This window comes from Tamandua tetradactyla, chromosome 8 (assembly GCF_023851605.1).
Source record: "Tamandua tetradactyla isolate mTamTet1 chromosome 8, mTamTet1.pri, whole genome shotgun sequence".
NCBI lineage: Eukaryota > Metazoa > Chordata > Mammalia > Pilosa > Myrmecophagidae > Tamandua > Tamandua tetradactyla.
Window position 1 is genome coordinate 50,610,451 of NC_135334.1, and position 25,279 is coordinate 50,635,729.

Consider the following 25,279-nt stretch of genomic DNA (forward strand, 5'->3'; position numbering starts at 1 on the left):
ATAAGATGACCTGTTCTGTGGATACCAGTCAACCTCTTTCCCAGAAACTACTGTCACTGCCCAATGGGCTCATGAACAAAGTGGTCATGGTGGTAGGGATGGAGGTTATGCATGGGCTCAGCAATATGGACTTCCATTCACCAAGGCTGACCTGGCTACAGCCACTGCTGAATGCCCAATTTGCCAGCAGTAGAGACCCACACTCAGCCCCTGATATGGCACCATTCCCCGAGGGTAACCAGCTGACTACAAGGTGGCAGGTTGATCATGTTGGACCACTCTCTTCATGGAGGGGGCAGCAATTTGTTCTCACTGGAATAGACATATACTCAGGATATGGCGTTTGCTTTACCTGCACACAATGCTTCTGCCAAAACTACCATCTGTGAGCTTACAGAATAGATTATCCATCATCATGATATTCCACACAGCATTGCTTCTGATCAAGGAACACACTTCACAGCAAATGAAGTGTGGAAATGAGCACATGCTCATGGAATCCTCTAGTCTTACCATGTTTCCCATCATCCAGAAACAACTGGACTGATAGAACAGTAGAATGGCCTTTTGAAAACTCAATTACAGTGCCAACTAGGTGGCAATACCTTGAAACACTGGGGTAATGTTCTCCAGGAAGCTATGTATGCTCTGAACCAGTGTCTACTGTATGGTGCTGTTGCTCCCAAAGCCAGGATCCATGGATTCAGGAACCAAGGGGTAGAAATGGGAGTGTCACCACTCACTATCACCCCTAGTGATCCACTAGGAAAATTTTTGCTAATTTTCCTGTCCCTGTGACCTTGTGCTCTACTGGACTACAGGTTTTAGTTCCAAAAGGGGGAGTGTTTACACCAGGAGAAACAAGGGGAAACAAGAATGATTACCTTGAACTGGAATCTAAGACTGCTACCTGGTGACTCTGGGCTACTCATGCCCCTGGATCAACAAGCCAAGAATGGGATTACATTACCGGTTAGAGTGATTGACTCTAACTATTAGGGGGAAATAAGACTGCAACTACACAATGGAGGTAAAGAATAGCTTTCCTGGAATATAGGAGATCCCCTAGTGTGTCTTTTAGTACTACCATGCCCTGTGATTAAAATTAATGGTAAACTGCAACAACCCAATTCAGAAAGGACTATCAATGGCCCTGAAACATCAGGAATGAAGGTTTGGGTCTTCTCACCAGGCAAAGAACCACGGCCAGCTAAAGTGCTTGCTGAAGGTCAAAGGAACATGGAAAGGGTAGTGGAAGAAGGTTGTGATAAATATGAACTACAACCACATGACCAGTTACAAAAATGAGGACTGTAATGCTCTTTTGTTCATGTTATACTATTTAAGTTTTAAGATATCAAGTTTAATAATGATTATTACCAAAGAACTTGCACTCTTCTGGTGAGATTTAATGTGTTTCTGGTTACAAGCAGGACACTTGACTACTGATAGGTCAATAGTCCATGAGGGGAAAAATGTGTCTTTTATTGTTTTCTATTTAGAAATTAGGTATCGTTTAAGGTGATGTGTATAGCTGCCAAGTTGACAAAGGGTGGACTGTCCTGGTCAGGTTCATGTGTCAACTTGGCCAGTTGGTGGTACCTGCTTATCTGGTTGGGTAAATGAGGCCTGTCTGTTGCTATGAGGACATTTCATAGAATTAAATCATGATCACGTTGCCTGTATCCACAGCTGATTCGATTTGTAACAGGCCAAGAGGAGTGTCTTCTGCAATCAGTGATGGCTTAATCTAATCACCGAAAGCCTTTTAAGGAGGATTCAGAAAAGACAGGCTCTCTTCTCTTCCTGCTTTGGCTGGCAAGCCTCTCTTGTGGAGTTAGTCCAGACCCTCAATCAGAGTCATCAGATGTGTCCCTGGTTCAGATAAGTCCTGAAACCTAGCCCAGCCTCTCCAAAACATCAGATAGTTCCATCTTTCTACCCCATATTAGTGATAGACCCTTCCAGTTACAAAAATTTAGAATTGCCATAGCCCAAACAACCCCAAAGAGAGTTATGGGAAGATCAGAGGTGATGGTAGAAGGATATATAGAAGTTAGATTTAACAAATGAATATGAATGATGAATCATTAAATTGATATCTTCTAGTCTTTAGTATTTTAGAGCGGCTAGAAGTAAAAACCTAAAATTGTGAAGTCATGACCCATGTGAAAGTCTGAAATATGTTCTACAACTAATTGTGGTGCTGTGCTTTGAAATTTATTGCTTATTTTGTATATATGTTATTGTTCACAAAAAAGAGAAGGAAAAAAGGTCAATTGTGACGATAAAAAAAGTATTTAAGCCCTCTAGCCTCCAATATTCTGGAGAAGGTAGAAGGAAGCATGAGAAGATCATATGGTAGGCCATGACAAACTCCGGGATATATCCTGCAACCACTTTTTGAAGGGTGCTTTGAAAACTATTGGTTTTTTATTTTTTTACTTTTTATATATGTTATATGATACAATTAAAAAAAAGTTAAAAAGAAAAAAAAAAGTAGAGCCAGAGGATGCTCCTCTTGACTTTCATTTATGTTTAGAGGAACTGGAATCAAAGAGTTAGAATTAAGCTGTAGTTGTTAAAGGCACTGTTCTCATCCACTTAGCCAGCTGCTGCTTCCTTCTACTGTATCCTCTCTAGGAATGGGTTTGAAATAGACAATGCTGTCAATTCTTTCTTCTTCTCTTCTGTGGTGTTGAACTAAATCCTATCCCACTCTGTCCCTCACAATGAGAAACAAATAGTGGTTTAGGAATTTGTCATCAATGCCCCCTAAGGGCTAAGGTCCATTTTCCAGTGTGGCCCAAGACCCAGTTTCATTAGTTGTTTTGCCAATAAACCTGTAATTTTCATGTGTATTATCAACTTTCTCACTTTGTAAAGATGAATAGATGCCTGGAAACTTACAGAGCCCAAAGTCAGAGAACTCCTACTGTGGCTTCCTTTTCTTAGGAAAATATAGCCTCTGCAAACAAAAGAGTTTTGAAGATAATACTTGCGTCTCATTAGTCTTTGTATCCCATGCAGCCCTTGGCACGAAATAGAAACTCCACAAAAATCTGTGAAAAACCCACTACCAGTTTTATTATGTTAAACAAAAGGTTGGCTGGAAAGAATTAGTATATGGATTTATACCACATACTAGATCAAGATCTAGACTTTGTCTTAATTATAAGAGGTGATGCTTACAGTTGCAAAAATACAACCAGTTTGTTAAATTTTAGCAGCAATATTATAAAAGGCCATAAGATGGTGACAGCCCTCTTGGAAAAGCTGGAGTTTTCTTTTGCTTTAGAAATGGGGACAAGCAAAAAAGTGGGATTTTATTGCTCTCAATCTGTTTATCTCTTTTTCTGTTTCTGTCTTCCTCTATTCCTTCCCACATTTCCAATTCCTTTTTTCTTTTCTAATTTTAGTAAATTTTTATTAAGCTATTATATGATACGAGGGATCATGCTAGATGTTGTTAAAAGAAAATAATAACCCTCATAGCAAAAATACCAATAAATCCTGAGACTCTAAGGTGAAAGGTTTTGCTCTAAGTTATATGAAAATAACAGACCATGAATTTGATCCAGAATTCACTAATCTACAACAATACCTCATTTTACATATGATTCTGCCTCTCTCTCTGCCAAGTACCAAGAAATGAAGTACATACCTTATCTTTATTGACAATAATAAATAAGAGCACTATCTTTCATTTTAAAAACAGAAAATGGAAAAATTTCTAAGTCTTTCTCCCTCTAAGAATATTAAAGCAAGGTGCTATTTAGTAATATGATTCTCATTCAACTTTTTTCATTTCAGTGTGTGAATTTATTATAAATACATCACAATCTAAATTATTTAAAATTTCATTATTTAAACTGTAATTAGTTACAAACATTACATTTTTATGTTAAAGAAAGAGAATGCCTTTTTAAGTGCTGTGGTCATGATTTTCCACTGTAATGCAATAACTTCTTGGTGCTGAGGAGGCTGAAATTTCCATTTGAATTCTTAAGTTTAAATTTTTACACCACTGGCTGCAACCCCAGGGTATGGGCAATTTGTACTGTTAGCAATTTTTAGATGCTGAATATTAAAAGCTACTTTTGTATTTCAAGGGTTATTTCTAATTACATGCACAATTGCTGATCCATCTGCCTACCACATAGATGTCTATGGTTATATATGCTTGAATAATTATTGAAAATTAAATAACATCATAAACAGTCAAATTAATTTCTTTGAGCATACCAAAGGTAGGAAGGCTGTTCTAAGATAAAATATGATTTGCCCTGAGAAACATAAAGACAGGCTTATCTCATACCTCATTGAACTTGTCACTTATTATATTCTTACTTGATAGCATTAAAAGAAAAAAAAGCAAACAACAACAACAACAAAGTACACCCCTGAAATTTGAAAGGCACATTACCTGAGAAGTACTATTGCACAGCCACTCACCTTGGCTGAATGAGTAATTTCAAAGTCCCGTCTGAAGACGTTTCACTGTGAAAACAACAAGCCCACAATGTGTCTCCTATAATAACATAACCAAGTATAGCAGTTTCAGTAAGAAATGGTTTCTGTGAATGTTCTAAGGTAATACAGAAAAAAAAAAAAAAGAAAAAATCCTGACCTGCATTATATTTCTGCCATGGCAAAAATCATTGTAAAATGTGGAAGGCTTGACTGCAGGGTCCAGGAAAATTGTGTTTATCTAAAGTTTAGCATAGGGTGTAAGAAAAAGTTTGTCGATGAGTTCCAGCATGGGCGTGCATGCATATACATACACACACACACACATACACACACACACACACACACAGGGCAGGGGTGTATATCACCTAGGCCCAAGTTGCAATAGTAAAACAGGTCAGATGGAAGGAAACCAAAAGAAGAGGACTCCCTGATTTAAATATGAAAGGCAACGTAAAATTAGGCCACAGGTTTTAAAGTTATCTGAGATGGGTAGGTAATAACAGAATAGCTGTCTTGTAATAGATTTAGAGAGTTCCAGAAAATGCAAACTTGAGCCTTATATTTCCACTTTAGGTTCTTACAGGAGGTGGTCCCCAGACTAGACCCAGACATCTGCTGGGATGGAAGGAATTTTCAAGCCTCCTATTGGTCCACGTTAGACAGGGGATGTGAAGCTATTAGATAGGGTATTTGAAGGTATTAGACAGGGGATATGGAGGATGATGTTTGTCAGGCTCAGAATCTGGAGGCTGGGTCATCCTTTAAGGAATGGGGTTGACACTGGGTGGGACTTGTTGACTAGGTGGTTTCCATGGAGATAGATGTGTCTACACCCATTCAAGGTGGGGTTGCTTACTGAAGTTTTTGAAGAGAGAATGATTTTGGAAAAAGTTTGAGAGTCCACACAGTCAGAAATCTTTGGAGATGCAGAAGGAAAACACCCCCAGGGAATCCTGGAGAGAAAGCTAGCAGACATCCCACATGCCTTCTCAGCTGACAGAGGTGTTCCAGGTGGCATCAGCTTTTCTTGAGTGAAGATAAACTCTTGTTGATGCCTTAATTTGGACATTTTCACAACCTTAGAACTATAAACTTGCAACTTAATAAATTCCCTCTTTAAAAGTCCTCCCATTTCTGGTACGTTGCATTCCAGCAGTTTAACAAACTAAAACACTGGGGCCATCCCCAGAGTCTAGGAAGTTCCTGGCACATAGTAAGCTTTTTTGTAAATCTTTGTTGAATAACTAAGTAAGTGAATAAAATCAGGTCCAGGTCTTCAGTAACTGCTTCAGACCACACTGAGTTCTCCTTTTCTCAACTACTAAAACAACTATTATTCATCATAATTAATTATTTCTTAATTACACTCAGAGTTATACTGTTGTTTATGTCTTTTATGTACTTAGGTATTCCCCCTACAAATATTTTTAATTCTTTATTATCTTGATGCCATCTCCTCCCAACTCATATTTTTCACTATGCTAATAACCATGAAGTAATGAGCCAATGAACACCCAATGAATTAAATCAAGCCCATAAACCATTGCATATCAATTAAAATCTGAGTATCTCAGTTTCCTTATCTATAAAATGGGGAAGTTAGGTTACAAAAGCTGAGAACGTCTTTGATTCTGTGCTTGTAGCGAAAGTCAGATATGACTTATTCAACACTTAAATATTCAGCATAGACACAAATATATAACCCATCTTCTTAAAATTTTCAATTAAGGTGTCCATAAGATATCAAGAAGAAGTGTATTTCTAAAAGAAAATCTCATACTTCAATATGGAAGGGCACTTATTTTGCAAAGGCCCCAATATACCCATGCTAAGTATAGTTTCAGCATGAAAGCTATAAAGAAATGTACATGCACACACAAATTTATTGCTTCAAAGAGAGAAATGTGGCAACCAGGTGAAAGAAACAAGGTAATTTAAAAAATCCTAGTTTTCTCTTGGCAGGAGATTTGGGTAACAGCCTTGCCAATTGCTGGTAACTGCTACCAAAGACCAGGACTGCTGTGCTCAAATTGCTGGCAATGGCCACCTATTGCCTGTGCATCTCTGTATTAGCCGAGGACTCTGCGGAGGAGCTACTCAAACCAGCTGGAAAGAGGATTTGCCAATACTACCAGTGGTCATTCCTGCCTAATACAGAGAAGGCCCGACTATAGAAAGAGACTGCTGGGGAAATCATGCAGCCATCACCCAGCCCTCACCTACTCCTGCCTCCTTTTCCTCCTGTGCTATGATGTTCCAGTCTGCTTCCATTCTACAACCTGGGAGAGATGTTAAGTCTAATGAAGAGGCCTGGCCAGACCTTAAACCTGGAAATCCTGAACTAGCAACCCCAGATGCTAATCAAGGAAGGAATTCTCAGTGACAGGGCCCCCTCCGCCTGTGGAGGATAAATCCATACTCAAACAACATAGATTTGTCTCTCTCCTCCTACGCAAAGTGTGGCATGAAGAGCTGCCATCTAGTGACACTGACCTGAGCCATTCTGGATGACACCAGAAAACGGGTCAGGATGAGATCTCCAGCCTTGCTCTTTTGGACCCTCTATACTATGTAAGTAATGAAGCAGTCATTTGCTGAATGTTTCTATTCTGCCCTGAGCCTGTGTTTCTATGACACACCAGCTAGTAACTCACTCCACAAAGAAAATTTCCTAGTAAGGATCCTGAATCTTTAGCTTGTATATATATATCTGCAGATGGATATCCTCTGCAAAAAATCCTAAAATTATATTAATAATTTTCTACCCTAATCAAACATTCATAAAACCACAGACGGCAATTTGTTAGCTCACCCAACTGGACAGAAGGACCCATTTGGAAATTTTTGCTTGGGGCACTCAAATAAATACACCCAAGCACCTCTTTTATGGCTACTAATTTTTTAAAGTTTTCCGCTTTCTGGTCAAAAGGCAATATAGCATACCAGAAGCTCTGGATAATAGGGTTGGGATTAAATCCCAGTTCTTCCATTAACAAGCTATGTGATTTGGGGCATATTTCTAAAACTCTCTGAGCCTCAAAGCCCTCAGTCAAATGCAGCTAATCATAACACCCTCTTCTGATCTGCTGGAATGAGAGTATATGTGTGTATCAGTCCTATCACATAGGACTGAAAATGTTGGCTCTCATTTATCTCTCTATCTGTGGTGTACTGGACAAAAGTACAGGATCTCAAGTCAGTGAATACGGCCTGAGTTCTGATCCTGCCGTTTATTAGCTCAGTGACTCCAGCAGGTTACTTGCTGGACTTTAGTTTCTTCAATGAAAAATTGGGAATGATCTTACTAATACCACATACTTCAGTGTGTTATTCTGACTATGAAATAATGGATTTTAAGTATGCTTGACAAAGATACACCAAAGTATAAGTTGTTGTCGTCATCGTCGTCGTCGTCATCGTCATCATCATCATCATCTTCGGCCTATCCCCTGGCTGAATGCCGAAGTCATGACATTCTCATACAGCTTATGCTACAATTTTCCAAGTCCTCCTCCATAATCCATCCTCCAGCTCATGGGGGCCATGTATGAGGAGAAAAGGGTTTTCACTGACTGGTGGATGGTGAGTGAAAATCAAAACACTAATTTCCAACATAATAAAAAGTAAATGGTCTCATTATGTTTAAAGCTGTAGAAAACATTTTAAAATGGGCATCCTGGTTTGAAATATTCTGATGTACAACTGGATCCCTTCCTTGTGCCAAAATATGAGTTTTTGCTTGACCTTAATGAAAATGTCTCAATACTGGGGACAATGTCTGAGTCAAGAAAAATGGGAATGAGTTTTTGTGGAAGTGGATATCCAATGATATTTATTACCTTCTCCACATGAAGGAACAATTATGACATTTTAAAGCATTTGAAACAATTCTGTACATAAAAGTAGTATTCTATAATATGGTTTTCAGGCTTTTATATAGCCTTAGAACCAGACAGCTAACATTATGATCTTGGCAAGGGAATTAACCAGACTTTCTTTTATAAACAACTGACTATACTAAATAAGAGAGAAAATAAACTTAATGCTAACTCCCAATCTTCATCACTGCTGGCCAATAAAAACTGCAAATGCCACACTTCTCTCACTTCAGTATTAAATTCTAGATTCACATCAAATAGCCAGTCTTTTTTTTTTTTTTTTCCTCCTTTCTTTTTTGCATGGGCAGGCACCAGGAATTGGGTCTCTGGCATGGCAGGCGAGAACCTGCTGAGCCACCGTGGCCCACCCGCCAGTCTTTTATTAAAAAAAAAAAAAAAAAGAAAAGATTTGTTCTAAGCTGTATTTGAAATATTTTCCTCTTAATAAGGAAACTGTCCCTCATTCTCTCTCCCTCTCATTTTAACTTCCTTCCTAAAACAAAAGAGAACAAAATTTTTAAATGTACCTGTGAAAAGATTCCCTACTGAGGTGATTCATAAAAGTTGCACTGGTATAGGTGTCTAAAGGAATTGAGCCAAGAATCTATGAACTAAGTCTTGCATGCAAATTAATTTTAAAAATTACACAGGATTATAAGTGCTCTAAGAATTGAAAAGTTATCACCATCAGATTCAGGGAAACAGGTATGGAATTTTTCATGTTTAAGTAACATCAACTTGGTAGCTTTTTCTTATGGAAAAGAGAAAGATTATTAAATGACTGGAAATTCAGCCTAAGATTGTCCTTCAAGTTAACCAGAAAAGCTTAGGGAAACAAGCGTGGCTGAGAGACACCAGTTACATGAAATAGGCTTCCCTGGGGAGTGTGTTCTGTTAGGATGAACCAGTTTTCAAAAGTCTCAACCATAACTGGTCAGAAAAATCTTTGACTTGCCTGAATGAAATTCATTTCATCTCCATTTTTCCAGGAGCAAACCAAGGTTCGAAAAACTAAGCAACATGTCACCTACTTAGTAATTGATGGGACTAACAATTAAGTTTAGATGTTTCTGGCTAAAAGGCTTATGATTCTTCAATGAGGTATACTTCCAGATGAGTCTGTAAAGTGAGGGTGTGGGAATGAAGGAGATGATCTCCAGGATCCCAAGTGGAACAAATATACTATGAATTTAAATTAGAGGGCACAAACCAGTATTGCCTTTGGTCAAACAATTTAGGAGGCATCCCTTTGGTCCTCCTATAACCATACCTTTCCTATAGTACCAGGAGTAGAAAGAAGCCAAGGACATGTGCCCATTGGGAACCTGTAATGGCCCCCAGTAGATGTGAAGTCTAAATCCTAGACCAAGCTCTGTTTCCAGAGGTCCTAGAATTCTCTGCCCAAATGACTCTCAAGCCTGTTTCCAGGGCTTGCATGGGCCTTTTCTCCTGCTCCATTCTCCAAATGCAGGCCAACTTCAATAGTGTACCACCCCAGGATTGAAGGTTGGCCAAGGGCATCTGTTTAAGGGAAGAAAGCAGAACTTGGACATGTAACCTGGACTGTCCAAACATGTGAATGTGGGACAGAATCACAGGATGAGAAAATAAGTTGGGTGGGAAAGGAGAGCAGGCAGAGTCTGTTTTTCCCACTCTATCTCATTCTAGTGGTCAGAGAACTTCAAGAAATCTAATTTCAGTCCTGACCTTCCAGGTTAATAAAGTATATTTGTCAAAATTGGAATACAGAACACTTAACAATTTAGTTAGCTTATTTATAAGGTTTAAATATTTATATGTATAGTATGAAAGCCTTCATTTGTTCTGTTTGATCCCAGACCTGCAAATGTTAAAACTATAGGCCTGTGTTGTTTGGCTGGCACAAACCATTGTTTCTTTTAAATTTGAACTAACATGTAGAATGATCAGAGGACTTCTCATGAATACAGTCATTTGTACTATCTCTGGAAGAAAGAGATCTACCTACGTGAATGCAACATTCCAGCATACAGTCATCCTTTCGGGTTAAGCAGATAGGAATGTCCATTTGGCCAGCTTCATTCATCTACAGTACAGCTTCCGGCCAGCCAGTGTCTGGCTTTCAAAGGAGCAGAAGCTCTTTTACCAGGCCCTTTTTTACTCCCTTGTGGTATCTATATGCCCCGGAGCCCCGGGAACCATAAGACCTCTGAACTGAAGGGAACTTGAAGGGTTAGCTAAATCACTTACCTAATGAGACCATGCAGGAAATAAATCTAATCAGGTTTGTTTTGTGAACAAATAAGTGTCATTTGGTGTGAATGAAGGTATAACTCCTACTCTCACGATTGTCTCATTTAAGACAGAAACACACAGTGATCACTTGAAATTGAGAGTGAAGTCTTTTTAACTACCTGTCCGTCTTCTGTTCTGGGCAAGCCAGATGAGCAGTTAGTTCAGGGGTCCTTCCTGAGACATGCTCACAGAAAGAAAATTACTCCCACTCCTCCCCTGAAAAAACCTTGTTGAAAAAGAATGAATACAAGCAATGAGAATATCATCTGTATCCCCATGTTGGAACCTTAATCTTTAAAAAGAAGGGAAATTTTGTTTGTGTTTCACTGTGTACAATCTTTCTTTTTTTAATATTGAAAACTCCACAGTGACTCTAATATCAGTTAAGATCAGAAAATACCAGCATATGGTATATGAAAGCAAAATTAATTATGGCCTCAACATCCCCTCGTAGTTCTTTCCCCTCATCATGTATTAATCTTCTGGGTACTGTTCCTACATGTTAAAATACAGAGTATGAATTGCTGTTAATATGCTGTTGCCAGGTAAAAGTACTAGAGAACGTGCAGATGTCAGAAAGCAAATCCCAGTGAGAATGAAACACTGTTTTCTTTATTACAATTTCCATACAAATAGACTCCTTCTGAATTTGAATTACAACGGAAAAAAAAAAAACACTCAACCTTTACATTCTCTTAAACACACTGTCAGGGACAGAGGGGGAGATGCCCCCACACTGAAGTTTCAGATATTACCACCCTTTCTACAGTTCCATGTGCAAAAACACAATCAGACAACGCACTCTCGCTTTGAAACTCGGAAAGAATCATGTTGCAAAACATTACAGCAGACGACATTTCTTGAATTAAAAGCAGAAATCTGTTATCTGCAACCACAAGGAAAAGTTATTATAAACAACGTATGGAAAAATCTAGCAAGCACGTGGAGAGAAGTAGAAAAAAATTTACAATTTCTCTAAGTAGAGTGTGAATATTTCCACGATCAAAAGTTTAATTTTAGAAATGTCTGGTCACATCCAATCATCAGTTATGATCTCAATATGGTAAGATTATTTGCCAGGCAACAACACATCCAGAGGTGACTCTGAAACAGCATTTGTGTAGAATGAAACAGCCATGAACTGCATAGGAGGGGAAAAAACTGTTTTTAAATAGATCCTTGGCAAAGCAAATTCCCAAACAAACCCAGCACAATGAAGAAAGCAATGTGCCTGGCTGTCTTTGCTTCACCGCCTCTATGCACACCTTACCTTTTCTCTCCTTGACCAACTTGCCAATACCTACACAATTTTAAAGAAATTTTAAAGACTGAGCTCAAATCCTACCTATTCCCTGATTTCTCCATAGCCCCTAGGCACAGAGTTCAGATGTATGCCCCATTACTTATTAAATACAAGAGTGAGAACTCTGTTGAACTTATTCTTCTATTAATTCATCTGTTCATTAATGTATATATTCAACAATAGTATACTAAATATCTAATACTTGTCAGGCCTGTTCAAGGCAGCAGATAAAATGGGGAACAAAAAGACAAAACCCCTTCTCTCATGGAGCTTACATTCAAGTGGGGTAAATAAACAATAAAATTAAGTAGCTGGTGTTTTAGTTTCCTAAGCTGCCAGAATGTAACACACCAGAGATGGATTGGCTTTTAATAAGGGGATTTATTTAATTAAAAGTTATAATTCTTCAGAGGAAAGGCAGCTAGTTTTCTTCTCAGTTTCTCTGTCACATGGGAAGTTACACAGCGAGGTCCGCTGGCCTTCTCTCCTGACTTATGGGTTCCAACAGCTTTCCCCGGGACAATTCCTTTCTGTGTCTCCTAACATTTGCACTGAGCTGGGAGTGCTGAGGTGAGATACGCTTGAGTTGCTTGGGCTGTGCTGTGCTAAGCTCCCTTCTGACCTCTCTCTTAAAAGCCTCCAGCTAATTAAATTAAATGCCACTCACTGCAAAAGGCACTCCCCTTAGTCGGCTACAGATGTAATCAGGAGCGGTACCAATATAAGCAACATTTATCAATTAAGTTTGCCTTTTAATATGGGCACAGTTTGTGGCACCCAAAACAATTACATTACCAACATGAAAGATCACTGATCACAGATCACCATAAAAGATTAAATAACAGTGAAAATGTTTGAAATACTGTTAGAATTATCAAAATGTGACACAGAAACATAAAGTGAGGACATGCTGTTGGGAAAATGGTGATGAGAGACTTCCTGGATGCAGCATTGCCACAAACCTTCAATATGTAAAAACGCAGTATCTGTGAAGTGCAATAAAGCACCGTGCAATAAAACGAGGTATGTCTGTACTCACAGAGCTTCCGTAGTCATTTGCAGACATGCACCGAGTGGTGAAAAACTTGCCACCTAACATGTGTGTTCCCAAGCTGTAGTCTAACAAGGTGGCATTCTGCCTTTTTAATTTCAGCTCTCATACTGTAAACAAAAAGTGTCCATTCTGCAGTATATTTAGTGACTTTTTTCACATTTTTGAGCTTTTTGTTGGATGATTCTGCTGTTAAAATGGCCTCTAAGTGTAGTGCTGAAATACTGTCTATTATTTATAAGTACAAGAAGGCTGTGATGTGCCTTATGGAGAAAATATGCATGTCAGGAAAGTTTGGTTCAGGCATGAATTGTAGTGCTGTTGGCCCTAAGTTCAATGTCAACAAATCAACAATAATAGAAAACACACACATATTGGACCAGCTGATGAAAATGTTACCAGAGCCTCACAGGAGGCTCTGGTAGAAGCAGTGGTTCAGTATTTGCTAATTCAGTATTTGTGGTAACTTCATAGGAGTTTACGGAAAATAATGAGAACTAACTGTACTTGTTCGCTGGAGCGCTAAAGAGAGACATAAAGTAGGGGAGGGGTACAGGAAGAGCTGGAGGGATGCACCATTAAATGGGGTGACCAAGGAGGATGATGCATGTGGAAGGCCCAAGGGAATGAGGAAGCCATCGGGTGGGTTTCAATGGGAACAACATGTCAGGTAGCAGGAATGGCAGGTGTGACAGCCCAGAGGGAGGAACGCACCTGTGCCTAAGTGCGAAAGGCAGGGAGGAGTGAGCAAGAAGACAGAGAAGTAAGAACAGTGTGGTGCAAAGAGAGCAGGGAAGAGACAGATTATACCTGTCTCTTTGAGGCTGGGGGAAGAAGTTAGGCTATGAATGAGACAATCTCTTTGAGCATCTGTAAAATGGTGACCATTACAGGACATGTCTCCTATGGTTGTGAAAATTGAATAAGACCCTGCCCCAGTGTCTGGCACATGTTTCCAAACCTGTAAGGATGGTACTAATACCTTCTCTATGATAACGCTTAACCTCATGGAATGGCATTTATTGTCTTTGTCGTCCCACAGTTTAACCAGGAACTTTAAACTTTACTCCTTCCACGTCCACAAGATTCTGTCTGGGGACAGGGTTCAGAGCACCTCTGCTGTGGCTGACCTGTTCAAAGCGAGGCTTTCAAAGTGTGATTTACTTCTTAGGGTAAGGGAAGCAGATGATGAGGCACGGTTTGTCTCACTGCATAAGTGACTGGCAGTTATAACAAATGGATGGCTGCACATTTACCTTTGAAAAAAGGCCAGCTTCTCCCTCTACATTCTTTTAGAAATTTGAACATTTTAATATTTAACTTTGGTACTGTATGCCCCTATACAGAATTATCTAAGATTCTTCCCTCTACAAAGAGGCTGACCACAGGTTTCAAACCCAGAGTAGCTAGCATCCCTAGTGCACCGAAGTGTTCATTTGCAATCATTCTTTCCTTGACAAAGAAACTGGGATGAAGGAAAAATTAAAGCTATAAAGGGTAAGGAGCCATTTATTCAGAATAGATCAATAAAAATGAAATGAAGTACTGCTAAAAATGTGATGAAAGTCAGTAGGCAGTGTGCTGTGAGACTAAACCTACCTACCTTGAGGGATGCCATTTTGTTACACATTTTATACTATCAGGGCTTAGCACTGGCTACACAGAGTAGGTTTTTCATGCATGTTCCCTGAATTAATTTATAATGAATACATGAAGCAAGGTACAATGATATCAATTCATTAAAGGCCAGAGATCACTGCATTTAGTTTATTTACAGTGAGTTTATAACACAGACTGAACCCATAAGCCATGCAACCCACTGCTTCTATTTCTTTGTTCATAATAAAGGTTTATAAATATCCAGCCTCACTTTTACTTTATCCTTCCTTTATTTTAACTACCAATACAATGATTGCCCTTTCTCAAATGAAAAAAGTATCTAAATTGAGTGGGCTACTAATGAGAATTTTGGTTGCTCTTGATTCTGAGGTCCAACATTCTAATTCAAGAGAACTTTTGTTTATGTAGAGATGCTCTACAGGTTCTCTAAGTAGGCTTGTTATCTTTAAAAAAAGGTTATTCCAAACCTGTCAGAGATAATGTATGTGAGTGTTTTAATATTGTGAAGCATCATATAAATTATAATTATGGTTGCAGTAATTATGATTTCTATTAGCAAATACCAACTCCCATATTTTTCATATTGTGAAAATAAAAGACATTTCCCAAATAATTACCTGCTTTCTCCTCCCACATGGGAAATCATACTAAAATCGAGAATAAAAGAATGACAGTGTCACAGAGGCAGAAGGTTACCATGACACTGGTTTAACCATACCCAAGACTTCGACTATTTTATTTAATGTTAAGCCCTGGAATGATGTTGATGGTGTAATTCCCAAAATAACCTAGGCTAAACAGATTTAAAATGTGACCAGTGACCCCTTAATTTTTCTTTATGAACGTTTATGAAATTTCCATTATGGTGAATATTTTAACAACTTGCAGACTAGGTTAATGTAAAGTTTCTTTCAATTCCACAGCGACAACTAAATTCAGAGATGACATTTTGAAAATAACTCAAAAGTCAAATGAAAAGTTAAACAAAAACAACTAGTCAAGAGAATTTCAGCAATAGCTGGATTTCAGAAAAGCATAAGGTACTTTTCTATAAGGAGGAGTTCAGGCATTTTTTTGCAATATTAATAAATAATATGTAATTATCCAAAACATGTATTTCTTCTCTAATTCATTCCTTCCTTCAGCATTTCCTTAGAGCATTTGCTGTATGGAAAGCACTGTGATTGGAATGGATAATGATTGTTTTATTTCTCACTGTATCCAGGGGCCCACCAAAGTATCTGGTAGGTGCTCAATAAACATCACTGAACGTTGAATGGGTGACCAAATGAATGAATGACTAAACAGATGGTGAGTAAGAAATAACCCATTCTTCATTCTTAAGAATCTAATTTTCTTGTAATACCAATACCAGCACAATTCCCATAACAATAGCACTTAAGGTTTGGCTTCATCTTGCTGTAGATACCTTGGACATAGGAAACTAGAAAAATGTACCAGAAGAAAACTAGAAATCTCTGCATAAAGAAATCTTCCACTTTCATTTAGCTGATAGGAGTCTAAGTAGACAGTGAAAAATGAAGTTGTGTGGTTGTAGAGAAAGCTTAATAACTGTGACTGACCTGTTTCAAAAAAGGCATTCTATGGTTCACTTTAGGGCAAGAAAGACACCAAGCAAGCACACTACTCTGAAGCTATGTGAACATTTATTTCTCCTTTTTCTAAGAAGGACTTTAATGTGAACCTGCAGTAAACCAGAAGACAAAAGTCGTGCTGAGAGAGAGGGGGAAGGCAGGAGGGCGCCTCTGGATGAGGGAGAAGGGAAGGCAGGATCAGCATGGCCAAAGCTCCTGTGCTCAAAAGTACCAGCTGTTTTGGTATATGGAAATGCTGTGTGCGACGACAGCATCTGGAACTTGTCAACGACGTACTACATGGCCACAAGTTGCTCTTTAAGATTGTCTATACTTTCTACAGCATAGGACATTGAGGGAAGCTCTATGTTTTGGGCAGTGTCTGCTTCCTTTCCTGTCTTGGGGGATGGAGAAGTGGTCTCTGGTCACCTAAGGGTGGGGATACTCTGGGCTCAATAGTTCCCTGGGCCACAGCCAGAAGCTGGGAGTTTTCTAGAATTTGGGGAGCCCTGGGCTTGGGGTCATCATTGTTGCAACCTCCACAATGCAGGGACAGGAGAAATGGCTTTGGCTTGGTTGGTGGAAGTTGGCCCTCTGGGGCTGGCTCTCTATTTGGGTTTATTATCTTCTTTAGCCACCAGCTCAGACTCCCTTGCCTCAGGTTTCTTCCCAGAAATGAGTTTGGGCTGTTTCAGTTCTGAAATAGGCAAGCAATATCTCTCAGCTCTTTCAAGTACTGGAACACCAGAGATGGGGGGGGGGGGGGCCGGTTCCAGGGGACCTCCTCCATGATAGCCTGAAATTTTCTCCCCAGGGCAACTTTTGAGACAATGGTGGATTTCTTCTTCTGGGGCACATTCTTCCTAGAAGTGGCCTGGATAGGTAGCTGGGCCTGCCCCTCTCTTCTTAAACACTATGCTTTGCATTTGCTTAGCCCATGTTTCTCAGAAGAGATGTGGAGCTCTCCAGCAAACTGCCTTTCCATAGTTGAGGCTAATGTGCAGGGGGTGGAGGACAAGAAAGAGCCTGGTCCATGAAGAATGCCCTGTCAAGCATCCTTAAGGTGGCTGGGCTATGCCTCATCTCCTTCTTTAGAAAAAATGTCCATGCTCATTACCTGCATCTCACGGAACTCGTCCGATGACAAGTCAGAGGGCTCCTCAGGGTTGAATGGAGGCTGGACCAGGGAGACCAAATTCTCACTATCACTGGAGAAGTTCATTGCCAGCACAGGTCCGACAAGCACCCATTGAGGAGGAACCACATTCCACACCACAGAGGATGACAAAGTCATCTTACTTGAACAATTTGAAGAGGCAAAAGTATTGGAAGGCAAGAGGTTCTGTCATTGTCAAAATTATACCTCCCTAGGCTTAAAATATTAATGCAACAAGCACCTCATTACAAGAAACCTCACTTACCTTTCATTTTTGAAAAAACAGACTTTTAAATAGTTTGTTTAAAACAAGTTTTCATCAATGGAAATGGACTAGGATTATACTACGTAGCCTGATATATATACAGAGACAACCTCCTTACAAATACAATGAGTGCAGGAAAGGAGCGAAGTGTCTCTAATCACTGAAATACATACAGAATATATCACTGAAATAAATATATATTTATTTATATATTTAACTAAAAAAATAAAGCCAGACTGCTACTGCACTTTTTCTTGGTGGGAGGAGTCTCCAAGGTCACCCTTCAAAGCTTAGTGATTTTCAACCTACTTACTATTCTAATACTTTATTTATATGGTGTCTCAGCAGATGAGAAGCAGCAAATTAGAAGGCAGAGCCCTGGAAGAGAAAGGCATACTGATAACTGAAGTGAGTGTTGGCAAGCTAAGCTCAAGTGAGGAGAACTAAATATTACTGCATTTAACAAAGCTCTGGACAATACTTAACGGTACAAATGAAAACCCTGTATTCAGGCCCAGCTTCAATTTTTATGGGTTTCAGTGCAAAATGAAAAAGTGAAGTTCCTTGTTCAAAAATTATTAAGGATTTCAAGACAATAATAGAGTATTAAAGCAAGCCTGTGGCCAACATGCAACATAGGTTGCTTGCATGTCCACAAAGCCAGCCTTGCTTGTTTTCATTAAGTTTGGTATATTATGCTTGAAATTTGGAAGACACACTCAATACACTTCAGAAAGTGGTTCAAAAATACAGGTTCTTTTTTAAAGTCTTGCTATTTAAAGGGTTAAACTCTAGTTATCTGGATGTATCACTCATGCAAATAATAACTAAGTCAGAGAATAGACAGTGACTAAAATTCTAAGATGCTGTTTCAATAATAAGCCTAGGATTCACTCTCAAACACAGGTTTTTCCCAATATTGTAAAAGACTTTTGTCTTGTTCTTTTCAATTTGAGAAGTTTCTTATTTCTTTGCGTTCTCCTACACCTACTCACAGAATCCAAAATGTATAAAGACTTATTAAATCAGAGTGCGATGAAAGCACAAAATAATGTGAATCATTTACTAGTTATTACAACCCGTCAAAGCACTGGTAAACCTCTCTAACATTTCTGAATATATGCAGGCAAATATAAATCTACTAACCATATTGGATTAAGTATAAAAGCAATAATTTGGAGAACCTGATCATCAGGGCCCGTTTTATACCAACAGACATTTCATTGGGCACTAAAATACTTAAGTACTAAAATTATAGAAATAAATCCAAATCTAGTTTCATAATAAACCATTTTAATAAATATCCCTATTTCCCATGCATGAACATCATTTCTTTAGAAGAAAACATTTCTCACTATGACAGAAAACAATTTAACTAAGTAAAAAATGAATAATTTTGTATGTACACAGCCAAGATGAAGTATGTCTTTATAAAATAGGAAATTTTACAGAGAAGAGGAATTTACTTAAGAGTTAGGAGGTAAAATTGAATTTGTCTTGCTTAACTGAACCATCTACAATAACAACATGTTTAAAAATGATGCACTGGCAAATTCCCAGCATTTTATGCTTGTAATAGTCTGTTTCCATTGTGATGGATTTATTTTACATCTCCTCACTCCTGTTCTCCTTCCTCAAACAACTAATAAATATTACAACTATTCATTATTGTCAGAAAAAAGTCCCATAAAAAATCCTTAACATTATTTAATTAATCTCTTGATTTTAAAGCCATGTCACAGTAGGGATATATGATAGTAGATGGTGAAACAAGGGTACAGTCCTTATTTTATTCATCATTTTATCCCTGTTCCTAGCATACTACCTGAAAACAGTAGGCACTCATAAAATATAAACATATAGTATACATCTGCAAGTCTCAAGGCATTTTAATCAGATTGATTATTCACCCATTTCCAAGAGGATTCTTTATAAGCAAATTCTGCTGTACAGCAAGAAATAATACAATTCATAACAGGTATAATAACTAACATTTTCTGAGTACTTCATAACTACAAGGCTAGGCTAAGTACTTTATAAATACATTAGCCCACAACTCAGGTGGTATTCCCATATTATTGATGGGGAAACTGAGCTTTCAAGAAATTAAGTAATATGTGCCCACTGCCATATGGCTAATATGAATAAGATGGGACTCCAATTAAGAATCCAAACTCCTCATCCATGCACTGGGATACAGGGTGAAATTAAGAGAAGGCAGGTAGATATTATGCAAATTTTTATCAACAGGGTTAAGGAAAAATCAACTTGTCTAAAATAGAGTAATTCACTTTTAACAGAATTGTTGGAAAACTTTCCCATGGAACACTACAGATAAAATTTAAGCTGGCAAATAGTCTTCCACCTAAGAATGCTTAAAAAAGAAAGATGGGGCTTAATCCAAGTACATGCCAGAGCCCACAAATATTCTAGGTCATGACCCACGGCATTTCACAAATGAAAGATTAAAAAGTGTTGGCTCAAAGACCATGCTAATAAAAATGAAAAATCCCAATATGACTTAGTAAATGAAGACAAATATCTTCCACTGATCTCTTTCCTAATTATGAAATCTAAAGTTTTCTTCTAGTCTTTAACCTCTGTGTAGCAACCAACACTAGGGAATGTATCTTCTTTATTGAGCCTCCTTCATACTTGGTTTCTATGGCAACAGTCTGTTATGGTGCTTTTGTTTATATAAAGAAAAATCCATTTCAAACTCCAATGGCAAAAATACACATTGTTAGTACAGGGTATATTAGAGACTGTAAGGACAGGGAACATAGCTGAGTGTCACTAACACCCGGACTAGACCTTGGAAAGCTTTCAGCTTTCAGGATCAAAACTATCAGCAGTCTGTCTCTCTCTCTCTCTCTCTCTCTCTGTCTCTCTGTCTCTGTTTCTCTCTTTGTGTGTACGTACATGCCCTTCCTCCCTCCCTCCTGCAGCTACTTCATGCACACAACCACTCCACACTTCTTGACTTTTCAACTCTGTAAATTCTCCGTGAGGATTCAAGCCTGATGTTCTCTTTCACTATACCTCCATGTTTACCTCTTCTCAGAATCACCAAGTCCTTGTCAACTGTATTTTCCTTCTCTTCAATACTGCTGTCATTTATAGACTCAAAGACTATCAGACAGGGCCGGCAATGGTGAATCAGTGGCAGAGTTCTGACCTGCCATGCCAGAGACCCATTTCATTTCCCAGTGCCTGCTCATGTAAAAAAAAAAAAAAAAAAAAAAAAAGACTATCAGAGGTAGAAATGGTCTCAGGCCACTCAATGGCAAATACATATCTCTCATACTGGCACCCCATCACTGTTAGGTTACAGTGGATGCCAAGAGTGGGCACCACATGGTAGGGTATTCTAATCAATTAATGATATCTGCCACTGGAGCAGGAAACATGGAATGACAGCATATGGGTCAGGTACTAATGCTTTTAAAATCTTTGTTTTTTTCTAGAATTTTAAACCTTCTGTTTCAAAATACCTTCAACTCTTGTATTATTACCAAAACAATACAAACTCCATATAGAGAACTCCAACAGACCCCTTATCCCCCAGGTACTTAAATCCACCAATTCCAACAAGTTGCCATATTTGCCTCGTCCGTCCATCCGTCCATCCATCCATCCATCCATCCATCCATCTATCCATCCACATGCCCAACCATCCATCTGTTTGTCCATCCATCTGTCTGCCTGCCTACACTTTTGATTCTTGTCCAAACTCTTTTACAGATGAGGATGCTGAAACCTGTAGAAGAGAAATTAACTTATCCCCTGCCATAAGACTACTACAACTAGTGCTCTTTCCAAGGCATCATACTAATTTATTCTTGGGAGGTAGAAATAGTTAAAATAGGGAGGGAGGTTTCTAGGACCCTGAAGAGGGCTCCTTCTTTAACTCATCACAATCTACTTTTCTACCACAACTTAATTTAGATGATTACATACATGGAAGTCAGCAAGATAGATGGAAACTATCTTAGAAGTAGAAATTTAATGAACTATAGGTAGAGCATTTTCTTTTATTTTTTTTTATTAATTAAAAAAAGAATTAACAAAACAATTAGAAATCATTCCATTCTACATGTACAATCAGTAATTCTTAATAACATCACATAGTTGCATATTCATCATTTCTTAGTACATTTGCATCGATTTAGAAAAAGAAATAAAAAGACAACAGAATAAGAATTAAAACAATAATAGAAAGAAAAAAAAACCAAAAAAACAAAAAACCTATGCCTCACATGCAGCTTCATTCAGTGTTTTACATAATTGCATTACAATTGGGTAGTATTGTGCTGTCCATTTCTGAGTTTTTATATCCAGTCCCGTTGTACAGTCTGTATCCCTTCATCTCCAATTATCCCTTCTCTCTTTTTTTTTTTAATTAACGGAAAAAAAGAAATTAACCCAACATTTAGAAATCATACCATTCTACATATGCAATCAGTAATTCTTAACATCATCACATAGATGCATGATCATCATTTCTTAGTACATTTGCATCGGTTTAGAAGAACTAGCAACATAACCGAAAAAGATATAGAATGTTAATATAGAGACAAAAATAAAAGTAATAATAGTAAAATCAAAACAAAACAAAACAAAACAAAACAAAACAAAAACCTATAGCTCAGATGCAGCTTCATTCAGTGTTTTAACAAGATTACTTTACATTTAGGTATTATTGTGCTGTCCATTTTTGAGTTTTTGTATCTAGTCCTGTTACACCGTCTGTATCCCTTCAACTCCAATTGCCCATTATCTTACCCTGTTTCTACCTCCTGATGGACTCTGTTACCAATGACATATTCCAAATTTATTCTCGAATGTCTGTTCACATCAGTGGGACCATACAGTATTTGTCCTTTGGTTTTTGGCTAGACTCATTCAGCATAATGTTCTCTAGGTCCATCCATGTTATTACATGCTTCATAAGTTTATCCTGTCTTAAAGCTGCATAGTATTCCATCGTATGTATATACCACAGTTTGTTTAGCCACTCGTCTGTTGATGGAGATTTCGGCTGTTTCCATCTCTTTGCAATTGTAAATAACGCTGCTATAAACATTGGTGTGCAAATGTCCGTTTGTGTCTTTGCCCTTAAGTCCTTTGAGTATATTCCCAACAATGGTATTGCTGGGTTGTATGGCAATTCTATATTCAGCTTTTTGAGGAACCGCCAAACTGCCTTCCACAGTGGTTGCACCATTTGACATTTCCACCAACAGTGGATAAGTGTGCCTCTTTCTCCGCATCCTCTCCAGTACTTGTCACCTTCTATTTTGTTGATAATGGCCTTTCTGGTGGGTGTGAGATGATATCTCATTGTGGTTTTGATTTGCATTTCTCTAATGGCCAGGGACATTGAGCATCTCTTCATGTGCCTTTTGGCCATTTGTATTTCCTCTTCTGATAGGTGTCTGTTCAAGTCTTTTTCCCATTTTGTAATTGGGTTGGCTGTCTTTTTGTTGTTGAGATGAACAATCTCTTTATAAATTCTGGATACTAGACCTTTATCTGATATATCATTTCCAAATATTGTCTCCCATTGTGTAGGCTGTCTTTCTACTTTCTTGATGAAGTTCTTTGATGCACAAAAGTGTTTAATTTTGAGGAGCTCCCATTTATTTATTTCCTTCTTCAGTGTTCTTGCTTTAGGTTTAAGGTCCATAAAACCGCCTCCAGTTGTAAGATCCATAAGATATCTCCCAACATTTTCCTCTAACTGTTTTATGGTCTTAGACCTAATGTTTAGATCTTTGATCCATTTTGAGTTAACTTTTGTATAGGGTGTGAGAGATGGGTCTTCTTTCATTCTTTTGCATATGGATATCCAGTTCTCTAGGCACCATTTATTGAAGAGACTGTTCTGTCCCAGGTGAGTTGGCTTGACTGCCTTATCAAAGATCAAATGTCCATAGATGAGAGGGTCTATATCTGAGCACTCTATTCGATTCCATTGGTCGATATATCTATCTTTATGCCAATACCATGCTGTTTTGACCACTGTGGCTTCATAATATGCCTTAAACTCAGGCAGCGCGAGACCTCCAGCTTCGTTTTTTTTCCTCAAGATGTTTTTAGCAATTCAGGGCACCCTGCCCTTCCAGATAAATTTGCTTATTGGTTTTCTATTTCTGAAAAATAAGTTGTTGGGATTTTGATTGGTATTGCATTGAATCTGTAAATCAATTTAGGTAGGATTGACATCTTAACTATATTTAGTCTTCCAATCCATGAACACGGTATGCCCTTCCATCTATTTAGGTCTTCTGTGATTTCTTTTAGCAGTTTTTGGTAGTTTTCTTTGTATAGGTTTTTTGTCTCTTTAGTTAAATTTATTCCTAGGTATTTTATTCTTTTAGTTGCAATTGTAAATGGGATTCGTTTCTTGATTTCCCCCTCAGCTTGTTCATTACTAGTGTATAGAAATGCTACAGATTTTTGAATGTTGATCTTGTAACCTGCTACTTTGCTGTACTCATTTATTAGCTCTAGTAGTTTTGTTGTGGATTTTTCCGGGTTTTCGACGTATAGTATCATATCGTCTGCAAACAGTGATAGTTTTACTTCTTCCTTTCCAATTTTGATGCCTTGTATTTCTTTTTCTTGTCTAATTGCTCTGGCTAGAACCTCCAACACAATGTTGAATAATAGTGGTGACAGTGGACATCCTTGTCTTGTTCTTGATCTTAGGGGGAAAGTTTTCAATTTTTCCCCATTGAGGATGATATTAGCTGTGGGTTTTTCATATATTTCCTCTATCATTTTAAGGAAGTTCCCTTGTATTCCTACCTTTTGAAGTGTTTTCAATAGGAAAGGATGTTGAATCTTGTCAAATGCCTTCTCTGCATCAATTGAGATGATCATGTGATTTTTCTGCTTTGGTTTGTTGATATGGTGTATTACATTAATTGATTTTCTTATGTTGAACAATCCTTGCATACCTGGGATGAATCCTACTTGGTCATGATGTATAATTCTTTTTAATGTGTTGTTGGATACGATTTGCTAGAATTTTATTGAGGATTTTTGCATCTATATTCATTAGAGAGATTGGTCTGTAGTTTTCTTTTTTTGTAATATCTTTGCCTGGTTTTGGTATGAGGGTGATGTTGGCTTCATAGAATGAATTAGGTAGTTTTCCCTCCAGTTCGATTTTTTTGAAGAGTTTGAGCAGAATTGGTACTAATTCTTTCTGGAACGTTTGGTAGAATTCACATGTGAAGCCATCTGGTCCTGGACTTTTCTTTTTAGGAAGATTTTGAATGACTAATTCAATTTCTTTACTTGTGATTGGTTTGTTGAGGTCATCTATGTCTTCTTGAGTCAAAGTTGGTTGTTCATGTCTTTCCAGGAACCCGTCCATTTCATCTAAATTGTTGTATTTATTAGCGTAAAGTTGTTCATAGTATCCTGTTATTACCTTCTTTATTTCTGTGAGGTCAGTAGTTATGTCTCCTCTTCCATTTCTGATCTTATTTATTTGCATCCTCTCTCTTCTTCTTTTTGTCAATCTTGCTAAGGGCCCATCAATCTTATTGATTTTCTCATAGAACCAACTTCTGGCCTTATTGATTTTCTCTATTGTTTTCATGTTTTCAATTTCATTTATTTCTGCTCTAATCTTTGTTATTTCTTTCCTT

The 25,279-nt window shown here is 38.1% G+C and overlaps 1 protein-coding gene across 8 annotated transcripts in view; it reads right to left on the reverse strand.

Annotated features, from left to right (window-relative positions):
* The window catches only part of FAT3 (FAT atypical cadherin 3), a 655,772-nt gene that overhangs the window by 330,142 nt on the left and 300,351 nt on the right, over positions 1 to 25,279 (reverse strand). Inside the window, exon 4 of one of the 8 annotated variants that reach the window (XM_077113301.1) lies at positions 4,456 to 4,500. The exons of the other annotated variants lie outside the window; for them this stretch is intronic. Within the exon in view, the coding sequence (XP_076969416.1) occupies positions 4,475 to 4,500 (26 nt within the window). The 3' untranslated portion in view covers positions 4,456 to 4,474. The remainder of the gene's footprint in view (positions 1 to 4,455; positions 4,501 to 25,279) is intronic. 8 annotated transcript variants of the gene reach the window in all.